Source organism: Hydra vulgaris, chromosome 10, assembly GCF_038396675.1.
Source record: "Hydra vulgaris chromosome 10, alternate assembly HydraT2T_AEP".
Taxonomy (NCBI): Eukaryota; Metazoa; Cnidaria; class Hydrozoa; order Anthoathecata; family Hydridae; genus Hydra; species Hydra vulgaris.
This window is the reverse complement of record NC_088929.1, coordinates 466,434-488,823: the sequence shown is the minus strand read 5'-3', so window position 1 is coordinate 488,823 and position 22,390 is coordinate 466,434. Positions and strand designations below refer to the sequence as shown.

Sequence of the window (22,390 nt, the reverse complement as noted above, 5' to 3'; positions counted from 1 at the left end):
TATACAACCGATTGAAATAAGGTTTTTTTTAATTGCTAAGGTTGCTTCTTTTTATTGTACTTGCCATTTACTCTACAAATCTTATTTTTCCCTGTATAGATACTGATGTCATATTTGGGCTGGTTCTTCTAATGATGCTCTTTCTGTTTGAGACAAGGTCCAAAAATGCATTGTACACGCAGTTGTACCCACTCTTTTTGAGTGGGTGCAACTATCAAAGTCTCATTTGTTTACTATATCTGTCCCTGCATGCTCTAAAAACATTTTTTTATCTAGTTTCTTTCACCGTATTTGAACCCTTTAGAATTTTCTCCCATCTTCACGTTTCCCAGACTCATACAACCTACAACTCTTTAAGTTTTCTGTCAACTGTTTCCTTGCTCTATAACTGTATTCTTTTTTTACATAGTAACTCCTAACTTAATAGTGGTTACTTGCAGCCTTGTTGGAAGTGAATCATAATCAAAAGAACATATATATAAATATATATATATATATCAAATATTGTAATGAAATTAAATAGAATAAATGTAAATAAACAATGTTTATAGTGTCAATATATAACACTAAAACCAATTAAGATAAAATTATCTAAGAAGTTTTTATACAAGACTGTTCCAACTGTGTTAAACTTTAAACATACCAAAATAAAAAGAGTTTTAGTAAACTATTATCTTATTTAAATTTGAAATTAAAAGATGAATTGAGATATTGCCATTAAAGGGATCGCAAACCTCTGAGATATATTATGTTCATATTAAAGAGAATGATAAAAAAAAAATGCTTGGGCTGAATTTTCTTAATGAGAGATTAAAATATAAAATTTGTAAAAGTGCATTGTATGAAACATTTAAAAATTAAATTGTTTTAAATTAGAAATTAATCAATTGATAATAAAAGTAGTGATAAAAAAGATATATTATAAAATATGTTATTAGAATATTTTTGCTTTGTTTTAAAATGACTGTAAGTGCTTTAAATTAGTTTTTATATGTTTTTAAACTCGTTTTAAATCAATGTAAATATCACTTAATTTATAAGATTTATAAGAAAATATTGAATAAGGTTTAAAAAAGATATAAAAATATCTGTTATCTTATTTTGCAATTTCTTTTTATTTAAAATATTAATAATCACCATTAAACTGTTGCGATTTGTTTAATTTATAATAACATTGTACTGTTTGCTTTTTTTCCCTAGTTTTATCTGCAGATTTATCAAATGAATTCATAATTTTTAATAATAATAACTATAATAATAATAATCATTTTGGTAATCATAATTGTTTTGCAATGAGATTATGTATCATAATTTTGAGATAAATATAAATATTTTTTATTGAATAACAACTATTGAGTTTAGTGATAAAAACAGAGTTTACAGTTTTTAAAAAACTTACAATTTAAAGACCAGAAGCATTTACAAATATCATAATTCGCTAATCTTAATTTTTGCCTTGGACTACAATAGTAAAAAATATTGTAACTAATACATTTTTATAAATAACAAAAAGTATGTTAACTATATATTACTATAACATATTGGTAAATACTAACGATACATATTCATTATTAAGCTTCTCGTTCGTGATCGACCAAAATTCTGTTTTGGTATCGGTTTTGGCTGAAATTTCAATTTAAACCGATACTAAAACTAGGGTTTTGGTACATTTTATAAATTCAGTAAGAAGTAAAAATTTCAGTTAAAAAGACATGCCAAAAACTAAAAATCTTATATGATTTAAAATTTTTTTAATTCAGAAAAAAAGTTATCTTTGACAATTTCTCTAAAATACTTTACCATTTCTAAATGAAATTTTAAACCCATCATTCACAAAATTACTTGAGTTTTTAGTTAGTAAATAGAATTTTCTGATGAAATTAATTTCAGCCAAAAATTTGGTTTTAGTTTCAGTAAAATAATTGCCCATAAAATAATTTTTTTGTTTACATATAATAACATTTGACTAAAAGGCATTATATAAACATTGCATTAATTGAAATAAAAAGTTAAATAAATTGAAACAAAAATATTTTTTACAAATTACCGGAAATCTGGCAAACTGAGTTGCAATTTTTTCAATGCTTGATTTCTATTGATATAATTTGTAGCTGAACCACTTTCTCCCTAAAGTTTGAAAATTTTATTTTAAATGCTTCATTTTTTATAAATCATATTTTACAACAATCAATTTTTTTTTAATTATTTTTAAAAACATTTGTAATTAAATTTAAAAATAGAAATTAACAAAAAAATAACAAAAAAATGTTATAAACATTTTTCTTGCATTGAAATCTTTAAATAAATAATTTAGTAGATAATGTTTTTAACAAAATTAAAAAAAAAACCATGACTACCATACAAAACGAAAGGAAAATTAAAAATACTTTCAGTTTAAACTGAACAAACTTTTTGCTTTTTTTTTTTTTTACAATACAATACAAGGTCCATAGTTAAGATTAAAAAAAATATATATTAAAAGTTCTGTTTAATCTATACACAGCTTCTGGCACAGGTAACTAACTAATTTACAGGGCTAAGTCTGTACTTACACAATAAAGTATCTAGATTAGGCAAGCCTAGTACCATAAACATATTTGTAGCGGTTGAGTACTTGTCATATCCAAAAAAATATTTGAGTACATTTCTTGTAACAAGAATCTAGCTATAACATAGTATTTGCACTAAAATTAGTCCATAGACCCACATCATAAAAACAGAATCAGTAAGTCTTAAATAGCTGCACTTTTACCTTAATCAAGCATTTCTTGAATCATCTGATTAACATGTTTGTACGCGTATAAAGACATTAAATTTCTTGATTTATAGCATTATCAAACAAACTGTTTTCTATTATGTAACCCAGATACTTCAATTTATCAATGATTTTTCTATTATGTAACCCAATTATGCATTCAATTAACTTTCTGCCATCTGACAAATATAGTTTGATTCTTGTACCAAGATACAAGTAGAGAGAGAACATTCTTGGCAATACCCTGATCAATTGATTTAGAAAACAGTTTCCAATAATTAACACTATCAAAAGCTCTGTTGAAATCTATAGAGCATGTGAATACATGGCTTTCTCTAGAAATATAGTATTCAACTGTCTTTTTTAAATAATGTACAAGACATTTTGGAATAACTTTTCTTGAAACCAAACTGAAAATCATCAGCAATCTCATGAGATTCGATTCTTTCTAATAAAATACCAGCAAATATTTAGAACAAGCTGGAGAGATTGCGATTGCTCTGTAATTATTTACATCTGTTAAGTCTCCAATTTTAGATTTTACTAGAGATATTATTGTGGCTTCACAAAATGTTGATGACAAATGTCCACACAACAAGCATAAATTAAAAAAAATACTTAGATAGAGAGACAGCCTATGTCCTTCATATATAAATGATTCCATAAACAAGTCATCTGACCCAGCAGTATTTCTCTTTTTTTTGCTTATACAAATTCCATGTTTAGATTTTCTATCTATTAGCCATTGTTTGAATTCATCCCTGACAAACTTGTGTTTATCTGCAACATAGACATTCCATCCAGGAACATTAAATTCAGAATTTACTTTTAAACCCCCTTGAGGTATCACATCAGCAACAGCAGATTGCATACATTTTATAATTAATATTGTAAAAAAGATCAATTTCAGAAGTAATACATTCGTGAAATACAGAACAATTAAAAATCAATAGTATAATTAATATCTATTGTAGCAGCTTTGCTATTAACTGATCATAAAATTGAAAAAACAAATTGTCTATAGTCTGATGCAATGACTTCAGTTAATACTGTAACATTTGCTACTAATTTATCCACAGTATGGCTACATAAAACATGATCTAGCCAAGAAGTATTTAAATTATTTAACCTGTTTACATCAGATTTAACCAGATTATTTTCAAGGCAGCAAGACTAGAGAACTCATGACCCTTCAGGACAATTAAAATCACCTGCAATAATAGTGTATACTGTACCTCCTGTTCATTATTTATATTATTTATACTGTACCTCCTGTTCATTATTTATATTATATTATATTGTTCATTATTTACATTTATTTATAAATACTATTTTAACACAAATAGAACTGTTAGTATTTTTTTTTGTCACATTGTCAATTAAATAAGTTATAAATTAAGCAGTATAGCAAATAAAATATCAATTTAGTTTATTTATTTATTTGCAAAATATTATCAACTATTAGATTATTTAGTTAATATATGAACACTAGCATGTTCACAATCAAAAAATATAAAGGAAAAAAGTCAGAGTCAACAATTGTTTTTGGAAATTGATTATTCTGTAAAACAAAAGAAAGATTTTTTATGTCCCTATCAAATTCCAACTAAGTATTATTTAATTTTACATGTTCAATTAATCAAACAACATAAAGACCAAATTTGTAGCCAAAGGAAACAAAACTGAAAAATTTTGTAACAGACCTGTATAAGTTTTTTTATGATAAAATGTCGAAAAAACATTGGATTGTTTAAAAAGTAGATCTAAAGAGGCTATCTGGTTTTCTTGTTCTTTTTTTATTTCAATTTTAAATTTTTATGTTGTTAAATAAAATGACTAAAAATTCTTGGACTTCATATTCAGAATTAAAGATTGTGGTAATGTCATCCATATACTATTTTTAAAAAATTAGTTTAGAAGAGAGACAGTTAATAACCCATGTTTGTACATGAAATGGATGCTTTTAAATTTACTATCTTAATATCGAAAAAAAAAATTTTATTTTTCAATATTGCAATAGTAAATTAAAAAAAAATATATATATATATAATATATAAATATATATATATGTATATATATATCAGTCTTCTCCATTTGAAATTTTATGCCGGCACACGAAAAAAGTGCTGGCAGGATGGTCATTTTTAAGTTGGCCTGCGCGATTTAAAAAATTCATTTTTTTTCCTGCTATTTTAAATTAAAAAATGGAAAGAATAAATTTTTGAATAAATACCAGATATAATAATTTAATAAAAAAACTGGTAAAAAAAAGTATTTCTTATAAAAGTTGAACAAATAAACAAAAATATTTTGTTGCAATTTAAAACAACGCGCTTTTAATTTTTTGCCAAGTGCTTTATTATGCCAATCACCTAAGTTTTTGCATGCGTGTGGGCAAGTGCAAAAAGACTTGAGCGCTAAAGCGCTGGCAAAACGGAGAAGACTGATATATATATACAGGGCTCGAATTAACATAAAAAAATCTAATTGCGATTTTTTTATTGCTCATAACCCCTCCTCCACTCCCGCCGGAGGGGAGGGGGCATTATTTATTTCAACTTATTTATAATAACATATATAATAAGTCTCATTTTGGCATAAGATGTCATAACATTTACATTATTACTATTATTATATTGCATTAAATTTAACGGCTGTATTTTTGTAAAATCAATGAACTTGATATAATCTTCTTTTAATTAATTATTTCATTTTCTATTTTATTTACATATTTTAAACTGTTTAAAACAACTAGAATATTTAATTTTCTATAAATTTTTAACAGTAAAAAAAATTATTTAAAACTCTAACAAAACAATCTATAAATTTGAAACAGTTATAAAAAACTATTAAAAATGATGAAAACATTATCATGATAAAATGTTAAAACTTAACATTTTCATGAAAACCCGCACAATCATAAACAAGAATGATAATTAAATTCTTATTAAGTAAGTTTTCTTATCTAAGTAACCTTATCAAATTTCCATGATATTTCTATATATTGCATTTTCATTCAATGTATTTTTTAATAAAAGTTAGCGTTCACTTTTGTCATTCAATAAAATAAAGCGAAAGAAAAAAATGTGTCTAATTAATAGAATCTTTTACAATCTAATACTTTTTTTGATTTTTGATTTAAGTTTTGCAAAGTAATACGCAATATTAAACTTTTTCTGTAACGAGTCAGCAACTTTTATTGCCATTTTACGTAAATCACGCCCGATTAGAGTATTACGAATAATATGGTTAGATAACGAAACTGAACCTTATGTTGTTTGTTGATGAATTCGCGTGGCCTCTTTGTGTTGCGCACTGCTTAAGTGCGATGCCAGTGAATCTTTTTTTATTGATATTGTTCCTGGTTTGATCCAGGTCATGGAAAACAATTTTGTTTGACTTATCCGTTTTTCAAATTGTTTACATAAACTGCATCTTAATCTTATAACTTCATTTCCATTTAAATCATATTTTAACTCACAATTAAAATGTTTTTCCCACTTTTTAACTGTATACAATCTGCAAGTGTACTAACAAACTTTAAAGTTTTTTTTTAATAATTATTTAGAGTCTATATTGCCTTCCACTATTCTTCGCAAAATAAACTTATAAAAATATCATTAAATTTGTTCATAATGAATGAGCTAAATCGGAATAAAGCCCTTGAGAATTCGAGTTAAGAAAGTGACTTTTCAATCAATTAGCTTTTATTTCTTTTTTCAATCAAAATCTTTTATTTCTTGATTTGAATAGGTATTTAATTGTTTGTTTTTTATAAATTTTTCCTTACTTAAACAATCGGTCTTTTTTCTGCATTTGAACATTTTTGCTAATTGATTTTCTTATATTTTTATTTTTCTTTCTTTTACTTTATGCTCCGCTTTAAAAAAAAATTATCGTTACAGAAGTCACTGCAGTTTTATACTGTAAAAGAACACTAAATACTCGCGAATAGAGTATCAATCTTCTAAAATAAAAAAAGAATAATAAAAAAAAGAAAGATTGCGAAAAAACAAATTTTAAGAAAAAACTAATCACGAAGGTGCAAAAAGTAATCGCGATTCGCGATACGCTTAATTCGAGCCCTGATATATATATATATTATATATATATATATATATATATATATATATATATATATATATATATATATATATATATATATATATATATATATATATATATATATATATATATATATATATATGTATATATAAATTTTAAAAATATCATTTTATAAAAAAATTATTATTTTGGATTTCTGTTTTCTTTTATTTATATTTTTCATGTTAACCTTTTTGCTATGGCTTTAACCTTGTTAACCATGTTAACCTTTTTGCTTTGGCTTTTGAATAAGTACAATATGATTGAAATTTGAAGTGACTTAGTTATAAGGTATTAAAAAGTAAAATATGATGAAACATTCAAGTTAAAAATTTGATCAAGGGGGAGGGAGAGGAACCTGGTACTGTTATGCACCATTCATATTACAAGATGGTACATGTGTACTCATAATGCTGTCTGAAATAAAAAGAAATGAAAACTAAAATCAATCAATTTTGAATTATTGTTTTTTTGCACTTTTTTTCAAAAATTTATAAAAGAAATCATTTAAATAAATTTTAGTAAAAGAACCATTTTTAATACAAATTTTGATTTTACATGGGTACCAACCAAAGGGCTATTACATAGTTATTAAAACCCAAGGGCTATTACATAGTTATTAAAACCAATGGTGTATTATAGTTTTCCTCTTCCTAGTTTTTATTTTCTTTTTGTTAGAGTTATTTAAACTTTGGTTTAAACTAGGTGTCCATTGACAAATTTGCAATTCCAATGTCCATCGCAACATTGTTCATTGCAACATCATCCATTGCAACATTGTCCATTGACAAATTTGCAACTATAGCAACTACTAACAAATTTAAAATAAATTTATCATAAATTTTTCTAAACTTTATTAACATGACTTGATAAAAAATAAAAATAAAAAACGTTTCAACAACACAAAAAATATCAGCATTATGCAATTAAACAAAATGCTGGAAATTAGGAACTTTATAACACAGAATGTGAATGTAAGAATCAGCCACAGTAGTTATTTTTTGCTGTTCAATGTGAAAAAATGACAAATGAAAAATTGGTTTAACTATTCTGTTTTAACACCCCTCATTCAAGAATATCATAATTTTTTAAAACACATATTAAATATACAACAACCATTACTCAAAATTATTCAAAACAACTCAAAGAGAGAGATAGCTTTAATAAAAAAGAATGTTAATATTGTTATAAAGTTTTATTATAAAATAAAGGCCTATCACAATTTAAATCAAAATAAATACATAATAACCTGGTAGACTAAAGAATAAAACATAAATATAAATATTTATTGAAAAAGAATTTGAACTGAAAAAAATTGTAAGTTGTAGGTGACAACAATATAATATATTAAAACATAAAATAACTTTTATAATTATAATATTTTTAAAATTATTTAATAATTATGATAATTTTTTATAATTTAATTATAATTTTTTACCTTTCTTTTCATTTTCCCCATTTTGATTTAATTATTTTTATTGTCTAAAATATAAATATTTTATTATATATATATATATATATATATATATATATATATATATATATATATATATATATATATATATAAATATATATATATATATATATATATATATATATATATATAAATATATATATATATATATATATATATATATATATATATATATATATATATATATATATATATATATATATATATATATAGCCATAGATCATCCAGGTCATATATCCAGAATATATTTTCCTCTTAAATTTGCTTTTAGCTGAGTGGTTTCAATTATAAATAAAATATATACCTAAACTTGTATGTATGGAAAACGTTTTCAGTATCCGGAAAAACTCAAAGTTAAGAAAATATCCAAAATTCCGAAAATATCTGGAAAAAGATAATCCCTGAAAAATGTTAGAAGCAACGACTTAAAAAGCAATTAAAAGAATAATGGTTTTGTGTAAAGTAATTGTTAAATTATTTATTTTGCTTAAATTAAACACTTCATTGTATTGGTATATATGAGGAAAATGCTGTGAATTAAACTAAAAAAAATGTAATTATTTTTTAATTAAATATTTAAACTGATTAGGGAAAGGTATTTTAGGTGTTATTTTCTTTCAAAAAAATAAATTAAAAGCTGAACTAATTATGTTTATAGCGAGCTGTGTGGAACAGTAAAATAATAAACTTTTTCATACAGTCATTCTGGGTAACATAGAACTTGTCCATAACATTGAATTAAACCTAACCCTAACCCTAACCCTGATGGTATATGTTTTAAATTTTTTCTTTGGTAATTTCTTTGCCTGTTCCTCAACCAATGAGGATATGATAAATTACTTTTTTTTACAGATGTTTTACCGTAATAAAATAAAATTTTGTATTATATTGTGAATATTATGTACAATATTGTAAATATCATGTACATTTTGTATTTTATTAATTTATTTGTCAAATTGTAACATAAACTCAAAATAATATGAAGTTACATATTTTTTGCTGCTAAAGGGATATATATTTCCACTCAGATAAAATATAACCAAAGTCAGGGTAACTTTGTGTATTTAATTTTACCCAAAAATGTTTTCTAGCTGTCTGGGTAACATTGCAATAACACATAATAATAGACATCCTTTTACTGTAGAAGCTTAATTAAACTAACTATTGACTAATATTCTATTGTTAAAATACTTTGATATTTTTATTTTTAATATTATTATTTCTATATGAAGTTCCGAATAATTAGTTTTTTTTACTAGATTTGTAATAACTGTTTTATAAAACGGCTATTTTTATAATATTGTCTAATGTGCATTTTAATAAACTAATTTTTATTAATAATAGCAATTATCTTTATATTTTAGTATTCAAAAATGTCAACAAAATGTTTGAGAACTCATCCTGGCACAAGAAAATGTTGTACTAGATCCAATTACTTAAATTCTACTCTTCAAAGGCAATTAGTGAAAATTAAATTGGAAAAAATGCCAAGATTCTAAAAATTAAAAAACAAACACAGTAAATCAGTGGGGCCCATATTGTATTTAGTATTGATTAGGAATATTGCTTTGAAAATCATTTATTTAGTATAAAATGAACAACATTTGATGTTAATGACTGAAAAGGCTTTGATAAAATCTATATGGATGATAGCGGAAAAAACAAGACAACAGTTTAAAGATTGCCAACTAAGTTGAAAATGGTGTTAGCTTTATCTTGACCGTTATCTGATATTGAAAGAAAAAATGTCTTATAGTATTTCAAGGATATGTGTGCAGGATTGTCAAATAAATTTTTTTTTTAGTTATTCAAAACCTAGAGAACCATATAAATGGAGTAATTCCAGATAATATGTACAACGTGGATATAATGTGAAATATTGATGTTTAACTTTTTGCATGAAATCCACGCTGATCGTGATTATTCAAGTTGAACAAGGCAATAATAATATTAAAATTTTTTTTGTCTTGAAACAGAACACTTATAACAACTACTAACACCAAAAAACTAACAGCTTGTTGAAAATTTATTTTTTTCTCATTCGTTATGAAGGAACTTATATCCTGGCCTAGTTAAAAAAATTGAAATTGCTGATAAATTATTTTTAAACATTCTAAATGAGTAATTCTCAATTGATGAGAGTGTGTATACAATAAATGATGACATGTTGGTTGCAGAGTTGCATTAACTTTATTCACATTCACATATTATAACTTTGATTTTTTGTAAACCTTAAACACTAACTTTTTATATTAAATAATGTTTATAAGTAGAGATTAATGTCTTTAATACTTTTTCTTTCACAAACCTAACATTTGATTAACAAGTTTATTTAGTGATTTGCATTATTTTATTGAATAACTTGAATGTTTATTGTCAAAATATTCTTACTAGATGTATTTAAAAATTGTTTAAAGCAATGCAGAGAAATCTAAACAATTTTTAAAATGAAAGATTAAAATTGACATTCAGCTTAATAGTATTTAAAGTTACCCTTAATGTAATTTAGGGTAACTTTTAAAACTAGTGCAAAGCATATAAAGTTACTCAGAATGATTTTATCTGAAACATCATAAACAAACCATCATAATAGTAGCAACTTTTTTTTTCAGAAAAAAAAAATCAATTGTTATTTGCATAACCTATAAAAACACAAGGTCGAGTAATAAACTGTGTTCAACTGAAAAATAAAGAAAAAAAATATGTTAAATTTTTTTTAAATTTTTTAAATTTGATTTAACTCAAATCAATTAAGAAGATTGTAAATGTTGGAATGACCTAGTACAAGTATGTCAAACTGAGGTGGAACTTCTTACTAACATTAGTCTATCATCTATTGATCTAATAAGAACAAAAGAATCTGGATAGGCTTTGCCACTTACATATCTTCCAAACTCTCAATCAATTGAACATCCTGTAAAGTCTGTAACCGACGCATTTACGCTAGTTTATGGTCTCAAAAAAAGTCTCAAAATTCTTACTAAAGATCAGAGTAAAAAAGAAAACCACAGAAATCTAACAAAACCAATTATTTAATCCCAAGCAAATGATAAATTGACTAATAAATAAAAAATTCTTAAACTGATGTTTTGTTTTTATTTGATCAATGCTATAAACTTTGTAAAGTTTACACTTTTTAAGTTTTAGTGCCTATCCGACCCATATTTTATGGGTGACATCCAAAAATATTTAAGCTTTTATATTTATATTAATTCTTCACATTTTTGCCAATTTTTGCAACATGCTATATTCAAGTGTGAAGTATCTATTTAAGTGTGAAGTATCTATGTTTGCACAATTATTATGTGGTAGTGGTGTAGTGGTAAAGCGCTCGCTTCATAGGCGAGAGGTTCCGAGTTCGATCCCCACCACGTCCCTGGTAATACCGCGCTCAACTTGTTTCTTTGCGCAGCGGCCTTGTTTGTCAAGGTTCGTGTTTTGGAATTATAGAGTTGAAAGAGGGTTATAACCACTATTAAGTAGCCTCCTTATCTGTAAGTTAGTTATTCATCTCCTCAAGGCCTTCACACCTTGAGGAGATGAATAACTAAAAAAAAAAAAATTCCAATTTTGTCAGTTTTTAAATGTTGAAGCCCATATCAGTTTTACTTTTTTTTAAACTATTTTTGCGAAAAAATGCGTTTGGTTGCACATATAAAATCTTCCACACTCATACCAATTTTTTTATTTTTAATTTTTAATTTTGCTAGGTGGAATTACTCTAATGCAAATTTAGTTTTAAAACAATTCAACTTAGTGTGTCATTTTTAAATTTTAGGTTTTTTCCCCAGAATTTAGAGTCAAAAAATAACTTTTTTCATACATTAAAACAAAATAAATAAGAATTTGCAAGTTTCTTTATGCTGTGAAGTTCTCAGAATGTTGACAATTTTTATATTTTGAATTTGACTCATATCTGATAAACTTCTAGACCATGGAAGATGGCAAATTTTTTGTATCAATGCTATTGTTAACTAGGCTAAATGACATATACTCTGGATCACAAATGTAGAAAACTATTTGAATTAGTAACTCAATTTTTTTTAAATCAAGGTTGCATATATAAAAAAAAAAAAAAAAAAAAACAATTGACAACAACAATGTGTACAATAAAGTAATGTGGTTCAACTAAATTTGCTTGAAACAGGAGTTATTGTCCATAAAAAATGTTTGCAGTCATTGTCCTACTAAAGATATTTGGCTTTTTAATTATTCAGCAGTGGTTACATGCTTAATCCTAAAAAAAAACCCTGATTAGATCAGATAGAAAAATACACAGCAGTTATAAACCATTTTTTTGCTCTTATTTCCTTTAAAGCTGATCTTTTTTTCATAGCACTAAACAAATTCCATGTCAAATCAGCAGGCTCATGTCACCCCATGTTTTGAATTTTTTTATGTTATAGGGTTTATGAAAACTAGGAAAATTTGATATTTGGAACCTCCAACTCCTTATGGTTCTTGAGATGTGGTTTTTTTTCTGACTCACTCCCAACAAGGCTGCAAGCAACCACTAATAAGCTGAGAGTTACTAGAAAAAAAACTATAGAGTTATAGAGCAAAAAATCGGTCGACATGTGACCTGAAAAGTTGTAGGTTGTATGAGTAAGAAAAAAATGAAGATGAGAGAGGTTCCAAATAGTTAAAGTGCAAGGAAAAAAACTAATATAGAGAATGAAATTTTGTTAGATGGAACTAGAGATAGTAGCTCCTTTGAGCAGTGACTAGAGATGTGAGTCGTTTTTTTGGTTCTTGTTTTTTTTTGCAGAAAAAACCACTTTTTTTGCCAATAAAACCAACTGCTTGGTTTTTTGGGTTTTTTGGTGTTTTTTTTTAAACTACTCTTTTTCTTATTTTAAACACTGAAATAATTTTAAAATTTTGTTTTTAGGTGATATTTATTAAAGGAGAGTTTTCATTCTTTTATTTAACATATGATTTTATTAGTATTGCCTAAAGTTCTTCAAGTAGCAGATCCCCACCCATTTTTTTTTATTTTATTTTTTTTTAAACTAACTACTTTAACACCATGAACTTCAACATTTAAATAAATATCACCTCAACAGTGTGTTTTTAGGTGACATTTATTAAAAGACTTTGTCTTTCTCCTATTTAACACGCCATTTATCTATCTTGTTTTACAAGTTCTTTAAATGTTCATCAAATAACTTGAATAATTGTTCTTCAATGACTTACTTATAATAAGCTAAAATAAAATTAAAAAAATTACTTAAAAAACATTTTTCTTATAAAATACATAGACATCGTAAGTAAAAGGTCTTTTTTTTTTATGTAGATATGTTTTTTGAGTTCAAAACTATTTTTCCTTAACATTAAAAACAAATTTTTCAACAGAATGAATGAAAACTAATTATTTTAATTTGTAGAATTAATTAAAGTAATTAATTAATGTATAATTAGTTGAAGTTTTTAATTTATAAATGAAATAACACTGCATTGCAAAATTTATATGTAATGTATAAGTTTATATAATGTAATGTTATATGTATTGTATAAGTTTTGCATAGTTTTAGTTTTTTTTAATTTTGCTACCTTATTTTATGCTTTTTGTTTTTTAATTTTATTTCTGCAATTGCAAATAAATTAAACTTGTCAACACTTAATTTCAGAAAAAAGAAAATAGTATTTAATTTTTAATTTTATACCTTTATGTTAACTGTTTTGAAACATACGATTACTAATGATGAAATATTGTTGTTTTGAAAATCTTAATGTACCAGTTTTTATAATTTTTAATAAAGTAAATTTTTAGTAATACAATTGTTATTAGTTTTTTTAATAATATAACTGAACTTTAAAATTATTTTAGAATATAGCCAGTATAAGGTATTATAAGCATTAATTAAGCAGATTTCTAATCAAAATAGTCACATCATTTAGTTGTTTGATTAGAACATAGTAATGAGTAGTAATAATATAGTAGTGTGAGGCCACAATGGGGTAGAAAGAAAACATCTGCGAGCATTTTATTTAAAACAGCAACTCGAGTTAGCAAAACGGAAAGTGTTCAATGTTCTTTTTGCAATGATGTTATGTCGAAAAGTGGAACACGAATGGCCATGCATATTAAGAAATGTAGAAAATGTACAGTTGAAGTCAAATACAAAGTTTTAAATGATGACACAGTCATGTCTGAATCTCACTTCTTCAGCTTTCTCCTACAAGTGCTGCTTGCGAAAGAAGTTTTAGCAGTTATGCCAAAGAATTTAGTGCCAAAAGAAAATTAGTGTTTGTATCGCAAAATTTAAAACTTGAAGCAATGGATATCATGAAGAGTCACCTGAAAAAGGATTTGAGTCACTTGACCAAGAATCAGTTTTTTCTAATCAAGATTCTTTTGTAGTTTTAAATAAAAAAACTTAAAATAGAATTTTAAAATAGAAGGACTTATTGTGAAACAATGACGAGCCACAAAAACAAATATTTGAGAAATATGACTTTTCTCAAATCACATCATAAAAATACTAATGGATATCATATATTGGACAAAAAAAAAATTGTGTATACTATTTATGATTATAAAAATGATAATAGTAATTTAACAATATTAAATTAACATTAATATAACTCTTTTGTGAACTCTGTTCACACTTTAATAAAAATAGATTAATTTTAATATAATCTAAATTATTCAAACAAATTTAAATATAAACATTTAGATAAGTTGAAAACATTTAAAAATAGTTGAAAGTAATAAAAAAAACTAAAAGATCTGTAAAAGCCAAAAAAAAACTCCAAAAAACCCCCCAAAAAAACACTTTTTTTGGGTGAAAAAACACGATAGCAAAAAAACATGTTTTTTTGCATCTCTACCAGTGACCTTGATAGTATTTGTAGAAATGATTATAAGGAGGCTCAAGCTTAGCAGATAGAACTGGCCCAACTATTCTTATTATGTGATTTTGGATCTTGTCAAGAAGAGAAAGAGCATCATAACAAAAAGCAGCCGAAATACAATAACAGTATTCCATACAGAGATGAATAAGAGACCATATTGATTGTCTGACAGTAACTTATTTAACTCAAGAGTTATTTAACAGTAACTTATTTGTCTCAACAAAAAAAAGACTCATAGACCTTACTAATAACAGAAAAAAGATCAGACGATTACTGGAGGAGTCAGAATGTTCACCAGAGTTATTGAAAAATTCGAACAACAGATGTCATTTTTTAGCAGGCAGAATACAAGACTCAGTCAAGCACTTATTAAACAATTGAAGAAAGTTCTGATGAACAATTTTGTAAGACTATGACAGGAATGTTGTCTGGACCACAAGACTCACCACAACACTCAAGAGTCGAATTAGATGAAAAGTTCTTGCAAATAGTTCTACCTTATCCTTGGGAAAGGCAATAAGATCAGTCTTGCTGTTGAAGATTTTCTAAAAGTGTCTAATTTAAATTCTGTGATGTGATGATGAGCTACTCAGTGATTCTCCTCCTAATCAATGAAATATTCAGGATTCAATTTTCTTTTTTATGCCGACAGCATTTTTCCCCAGAATACTTTTTTGTCATTAAATAGTAATATTTTATGAACAAAATGAGCTATCATCCTGAATTTTGGTACATAAACAATTTTCCACATGGCCGATACAAATATCAAATAAAAAATTTGTTAAACCACCTTAGGTACATGTTAATTGAATAATAAAGGCATATATTTTTTGAGTATTTTAATAGTCAAAATGGGAATGTTTTTGAAGGGAATACTAATTTTATAATTCATTTCTATTTTTTTTTTTGTACCTTGGAAAGGTCCGAGGGAGGGGATGCATTTTACCAAACCCACCCTTTTTTGATGTTGTTAAATACATAAAGAGTAGAGACCAAGAGTATTTTTTGGTTTGGCCAAATTATGAGAATTTCACATACTCACATAGCTATATCTTAACTATAATTAAAAAAAAATTGTTTTAAATGGCATGACCATTTGCTTTAAATGGCCCAACCATTTTTTTTAAATCTCAGATCAATGATACATTAAACATGATTTGATGGGACCCAACACATAAACATTTATATTTTTTTCTTAAAAACATCAATTATTTATCTTATTATTTTTTTAATTACTACTTAAATGATTCTAATAATAAAAATTGCCTTTCACATTTTTCTTTCGTTTATGCGACACAGTGGTCGCAAAATGTGACCAACAGAGCCTTCTAGTTACCTAGACCTGGGAGATGTGAAAATAAAAACAGATTGTAGATGGTTTCATTGAATAAAAAATAGGCTAACAAATGTGGTACTATTTATGGTCTAAACTCTAGATAATAAACTGAAAACTGATAATTACCTGTGTGAGATAAAAATATATAAATGTCGTTAATGTAAAAAAATTGATAATATAAAGCTCATAAGCGCTATAATACGTAGGTGTAAGAGGTTAAAAAATTTTGGTGCCATGATAACCAATCAGAATTAAGTAGTGGATTATGGTGATCCCCCTCTTCAGGAATGTACTGCGATCACCATGGTCTAAAAGAAAACTATTTACTAAAAATTTTTAAAACATGAAATCTAAACAGAAGCAATAAAATAATAATGAGGAATTAAAAAGCTTTATATATAAGACCTAAAAAATGATACTGCAATTGGATTACAGCCTAGTTAAGTTTTTTATACTTTAAAATTTTTTTTTCCTTTACAAAATAATTAGCTTTAAAATAAATTTTTTATTTTTAATTATTGCACTGAGGCCTCCAAAAGCTTCATAAAAATATTTTTAAAAAAATGAAACTTTATTAGCAACAGCAAAAATAGGATGGAATAAAATGCCTAATTGCGTTTCCAAAACACATCCTCTCCCCCCCCCCCCCTCCTATAAAATTGAGATGTTGCTAATTTTTTCATTATAAAGTTAGCAATAAATTTTATGTCAACTCAAAATTTATATAAGCTCTACTTAAAAGACTGTATTGAAAAAAGTTAAAAAATGCAATAATATATTTTTCATTATTAGTGATGTTTGATATTTATATTATAAATTTTAATATTGCCTAAAAATATTAATCAAGGTGACATATCCATTTTGACTGTCAAAATACCCCAAAATATATGCCTTTGTTATTCAATTTAGATGTAATTAAGGTGTTCTACAAAAATTTGTAATTTGATATTTGTATGTATCATGTAGAAGATTGTCTATGTACCAAATTTCAAAATGATAACTCCGTTTGTTTATAAAATAATGTTATTTAACAACAAAAAATCATTTTGCAAAAATTGCTGAGACAGCATAACAGCATCACAGAAGGAAAATTGAATTCTGAATTATATTACTGAATACATTGACTGATTAATACTTGCCCTAACTCAAACCCTCCACTTGTTTACTTAAATCAGTCAATGTAGCAGCACTCTCTTATATTTCTCTATAAATCAGTATATTATCTGGTCTCCGTTTTTTGAAAAATAAAAACTTTATTTTGAGTCATAGTATCTTTTGCTTACCATGTTTTACAGAATATATATCATCTGTTCAAGATACAAAACATAAAAATTGTCTTTATACTGCTTTTTATGCACCTTCTTTCCCATTAGAAATTTACTAGATATGATTAAATATGTTAAAATAAAAAACTTACTATCTGTAAGCTAAATCCAAATATTTTTTTTAAATACATATACAGGTATTTTCTAAAAACCTTGAAAACTTGCTTAAAATTAAAATTTTGTTGATGAACTAGTTAAAATATTGAATCTGTTGCCAAATCATACTGTAAATGTATTTTAAAAAGTCTTACAAGCTTATATATATATGTACATATATATATATATATATATATATATACATATATATATATATATATATATATATATATATATATATATATATATATATATATATATATATATATATATATATATATACATTTATATATATATATGTATTTATATATATATATATACATATATATATGTATGTATGTATGTATGTATGTATGTATGTATGTATGTATGTATGTATGTATGTATGTATATATATATATATACATATATGTATATATATGTATGTATGTATGTATATATATATATATATATATATATATATATATATATATATATATATATATATATATATATATGTATGTATGTATGTATGTATGTATGTATGTATGTATGTATGTATGTATGTATGTATGTATGTATGTATGTATGTATGTATGTATGTATGTATGTATGTATGTATGTATGTATGTATGTATGTATGTATGTATGTATGTAATGTATGTATGTATGTATGTATGTATGTATGTATGTATGTATGTATGTATGTATGTATGTATGTATCTATGTATGTATGTATGTATGTATGTATGTATGTATGTATGTATGTATGTATGTATGTATGTATGTATGTATGTATGTATGTATGTATGTATGTATGTATGTATGTATGTATGTATGTATGTATGTATGTATGTATGTATGTATGTATGTATGTATGTATGTATGTATGTATGTATGTATGTATGTATGTATGTATGTATGTATGTATGTATGTATGTATGTATGTATGTATGTATGTATGTATGTATGTATGTATGTATGTATGTATGTATGTATGTATGTATGTATGTATGTATGTATGTATGTATGTATGTATGTATGTATGTATGTATGTATGTATGTATGTATGTATGTATGTATGTATGTATGTATGTATGTATGTATGTATGTATGTATGTATGTATGTATGTATGTATGTATGTATGTATGTATGTATGTATGTATGTATGTATGTATGTATGTATGTATGTATGTATGTATGTATGTATGTATGTATGTATGTATGTATGTATGTATGTATGTATGTATGTATGTATGTATGTATATATATATATATATATATATATATATATATATATATATATATATAACCACTATTATATAGTTTAATATTAAAAAAAGTAGTTGTTGTATATTTTAAACAAACTTGACCTCGTGTTGAAAATTTAATTTCCAGTTTGTACCGGTGAAAATATATAAATAACCGGTTACTGACAATGTCTTGTTTTACGCATAAAGTACTAAATAAGTACTTTACGCGTAAAACAAGACTTTGTTAAATGTGTATATAAATGTGTATAATACACATTTAGTTCATTTAATTTGTTTTTATTTTTGTTTATTTTTATTTTTTTATTAGCCGTATAATATTATTTATAATAACAAGATTTATAATCTTATATATCAAAAAGATCGTAATGATCCTATCACAAAGCCCTTAACAAAACTCTATTTTCTTCTACAATGAAAATTTCTATATAATATATAAAATAAATATACCGAGAATATATATATTCAAAATATATACTCAAAATAAAACATAACAAATCAATATGCAGTATAGCAATTAAAAATATTTTTTTTAAAATCAAAAAAATCAAGAATATTTTTTGTTGAAAAAAATATTATTTTTTAATTGTTTGTTTGAAAAAGGAATAGGTCAATTTAGATGAAAAAGCAAAATTAGGCCGTACTATTTCATTCCAGAAAAAAAGGTTTACGATAAGATGTACAAAATTAAGTTTGTTTATTATTGCAAAAAGGTTTTTAAAAAATGCTATTTTACGTAGTTTTTTTACGTAGTATATTTGTTTTGGGGTTTAATTTTGTAAATAAGCCGAGTGAATAAAAATGAGCAATTGTTTTTATTCAGTAACTGGTTAGCTTTAAGTAATTAAAAACTTTACCAATTTTTTCAAATTTTTTTATTCACCTAAAGCTGAACAATTACTGAGTAAATTGCCTAATTTTACATGAATAAAAATTTTACATGAGCAAAACTTCAAAAGTTTTTATTTATGTAAACCTGAACAATTACAGAGTAAAGCAATTGCTCATTTTTATTCATCCTGCTTAATGTTTACAAAAACGTCGGGGGACATTACATTTGTACATAAAACACAAAACATCAAATACATTTAGCTTATAAACATTTAAGGCGTCCATTTCTTTAAAAAGCGGTTCGGTGTTCGAAAAATTTCTAAGATATATTATTATATATTAAAAAAAAGGTAATATAATTGTGTTAATTGCTTATTATTTATTATCTCTCGGTTTGTATAGAATTCCAATGTTTTTTGCAAATTTATTAGAAATTTTATTGATGCGTGATTTTCATGACAGATTTTCTTCAATAAAAACTAAAATTTTTGTCATTTTTTCTCTTTTTATGATGACATTGTCGATAAAAAGATCAGGCATATTTACAGGCAGTATCTGTTTTTTATAGTTCTCTGTTTTTTCAAGTTCTCTGTTTATATTATTAAAAAGTATGTTCATATTTTCATGCGACTGAAACAAGTTTGTGTCGTCTGCAATAATTATAGTCTTTAAATTGGATGCTCTGTTAAGATCATTTACGTATATAACGAAAAGAAGTGGTCCAAGTATGGATATTTGTGGGACACTATATGTTATGTTCATTAATTTTTGAGGTTGGGAATCTTTGTTAAAAACAAATTGTTTTCAGCTGGAGAGATAACTTTTGAACCAACTTAGAGATTTACTTGCTATGCTGTAACATTCAAGTTTTTTAAGCAAAATATTATGATCGACCGTGTCAAAATCTTTTGACAAGTCAAATGAAAACACCAAGTGTAAATTTTAGATTGTAAAGAATTTGATGTTTGAAGTTCATCTGTTAATTTATAATTTGTTAAAGGGATTTTGTTCGTTAAACTTGCTCCTATTAGTGGAAAATAATTTGTTAATTTCAGTCGCAATTTCATTAGTGTCATTAATTATTTTATTTCCAACGTTTATTGCAAGTGGAAGAGAGGTTGAAATTACTTTTTGCTTTGCTGTAATTTCTTTCATTATTTTCCAAACGCGTTTTAAGTTATGTTTGTGCTAAGTAAGCAATTTAGAATAATAATTTTATTTAGCATTTTAGCGAAGTTTTTCGAACAGATTTTTGTAGTTTTTGTAATTTTGTTTATGTTTTTCGGATTTTATTTTTAATTATTTATTATACAACTTTTGTTTTAGTTTAGAAAACTTTTTTAGTCCCTTAGTTATCCAGGGAGATAATATGTCTTTGGCATTGTTTTAATTCTCAAAAATCAAGAGCACGTTTCCGTTTGAATCATATGTCTGTTGGAAAAACTAGTAGATTGCAATTTACTTTAGCTCTCTTTGAGACAAACTCACAAAGCAGCCTATTTTTTAGAACTTGAAATGGATGCAAATCAATTGAAACAGTTTTGGTTGGAAAATTAAGTGAACAAGACAAAACACTTGATTTATTATACAATTCTACAATAATGGACTTTGATGTTTCCAATGATGATGGACAAAGTGGAAAAGCTCAGCGCTTAGTTATTTTTTGTAATGATATTTTTGGTTTGGTTGAACACTTCCTTGACCATCGAGACCATCCATCAAATGACTATATGTCTAAAGTAGGCATTGATGAGGTGGTGGGTTTCTCAAGGTTTGTATGAATTTATTGGATAGCTGAAAATAAAAAAATACAGCATAAGTTTTCTTTTTCAAAAAGTGCATCTTCTAAAGCCTTTTGTGACTAAGGAGTGAAGAAACCCATAACCTTGGCAATTGTTTAATCTGTGAAAGAATCTTATGAGAAATTGAAGCAAATTCTACAGTTACTTTGTCTTTAAAGTGTTGCTTTTAATGCAGCTGTGAAACATGCATTAAAAGCAACATTTATGAAACATGCAAATGCTTTTCTTGGATTAGGTCCAACTGCATCAAACGTTGTTGACCTGAAATTAATAGATTTTGCACTGTAAAAAAGTAAGTAATGCTTTAATACTTTACTTAAAAATAGTAATTAGAAATAATAATTAAAGAGGCAGACGTTTTGCTAAACGAGAAGAATACCGAAAACAAGCATTGTAGTGACGAACGAATAAACGATATCTCCTCTTTATCTGATAAAATTAACCATCCCATCACCAGAAAAAAGAGAAAATTGTTATTGAAAGTTCAAAACAACAAATATATAAAATGCATGAATTCATTTGCTTTGCATTGATAATATATGGTTAATATCTGCTTGA

The 22,390-nt window shown here is 25.3% G+C and overlaps 1 protein-coding gene across 4 annotated transcripts in view; it reads right to left on the bottom strand.

Annotated features, from left to right (window-relative positions):
• Window positions 1–19,345, bottom strand: part of LOC100198384 (pescadillo homolog) — a 52,402-nt gene extending 33,057 nt beyond the window's left edge. The window contains exons 1-4 of one of the 4 annotated variants that reach the window (XM_065807024.1): window positions 19,302–19,345; window positions 8,638–8,717; window positions 8,298–8,341; window positions 2,048–2,127 (exon numbers count right to left, since the gene is read on the bottom strand). In XM_065807024.1, the coding sequence (XP_065663096.1) occupies window positions 2,048–2,127; window positions 8,298–8,318 (101 nt within the window). In that variant the 5' untranslated portion in view covers window positions 8,319–8,341; window positions 8,638–8,717; window positions 19,302–19,345. Of the gene's footprint in view, window positions 1–2,047; window positions 2,128–8,297; window positions 8,342–8,637; window positions 8,735–17,810; window positions 17,910–19,301 lie in introns of those variants that run through there. The other 3 variants (XM_065807023.1, XM_065807022.1, XM_065807025.1) reach the window with 3 other exon arrangements.
• Between the last annotated feature and the right edge of the window lie 3,045 nt (window positions 19,346–22,390).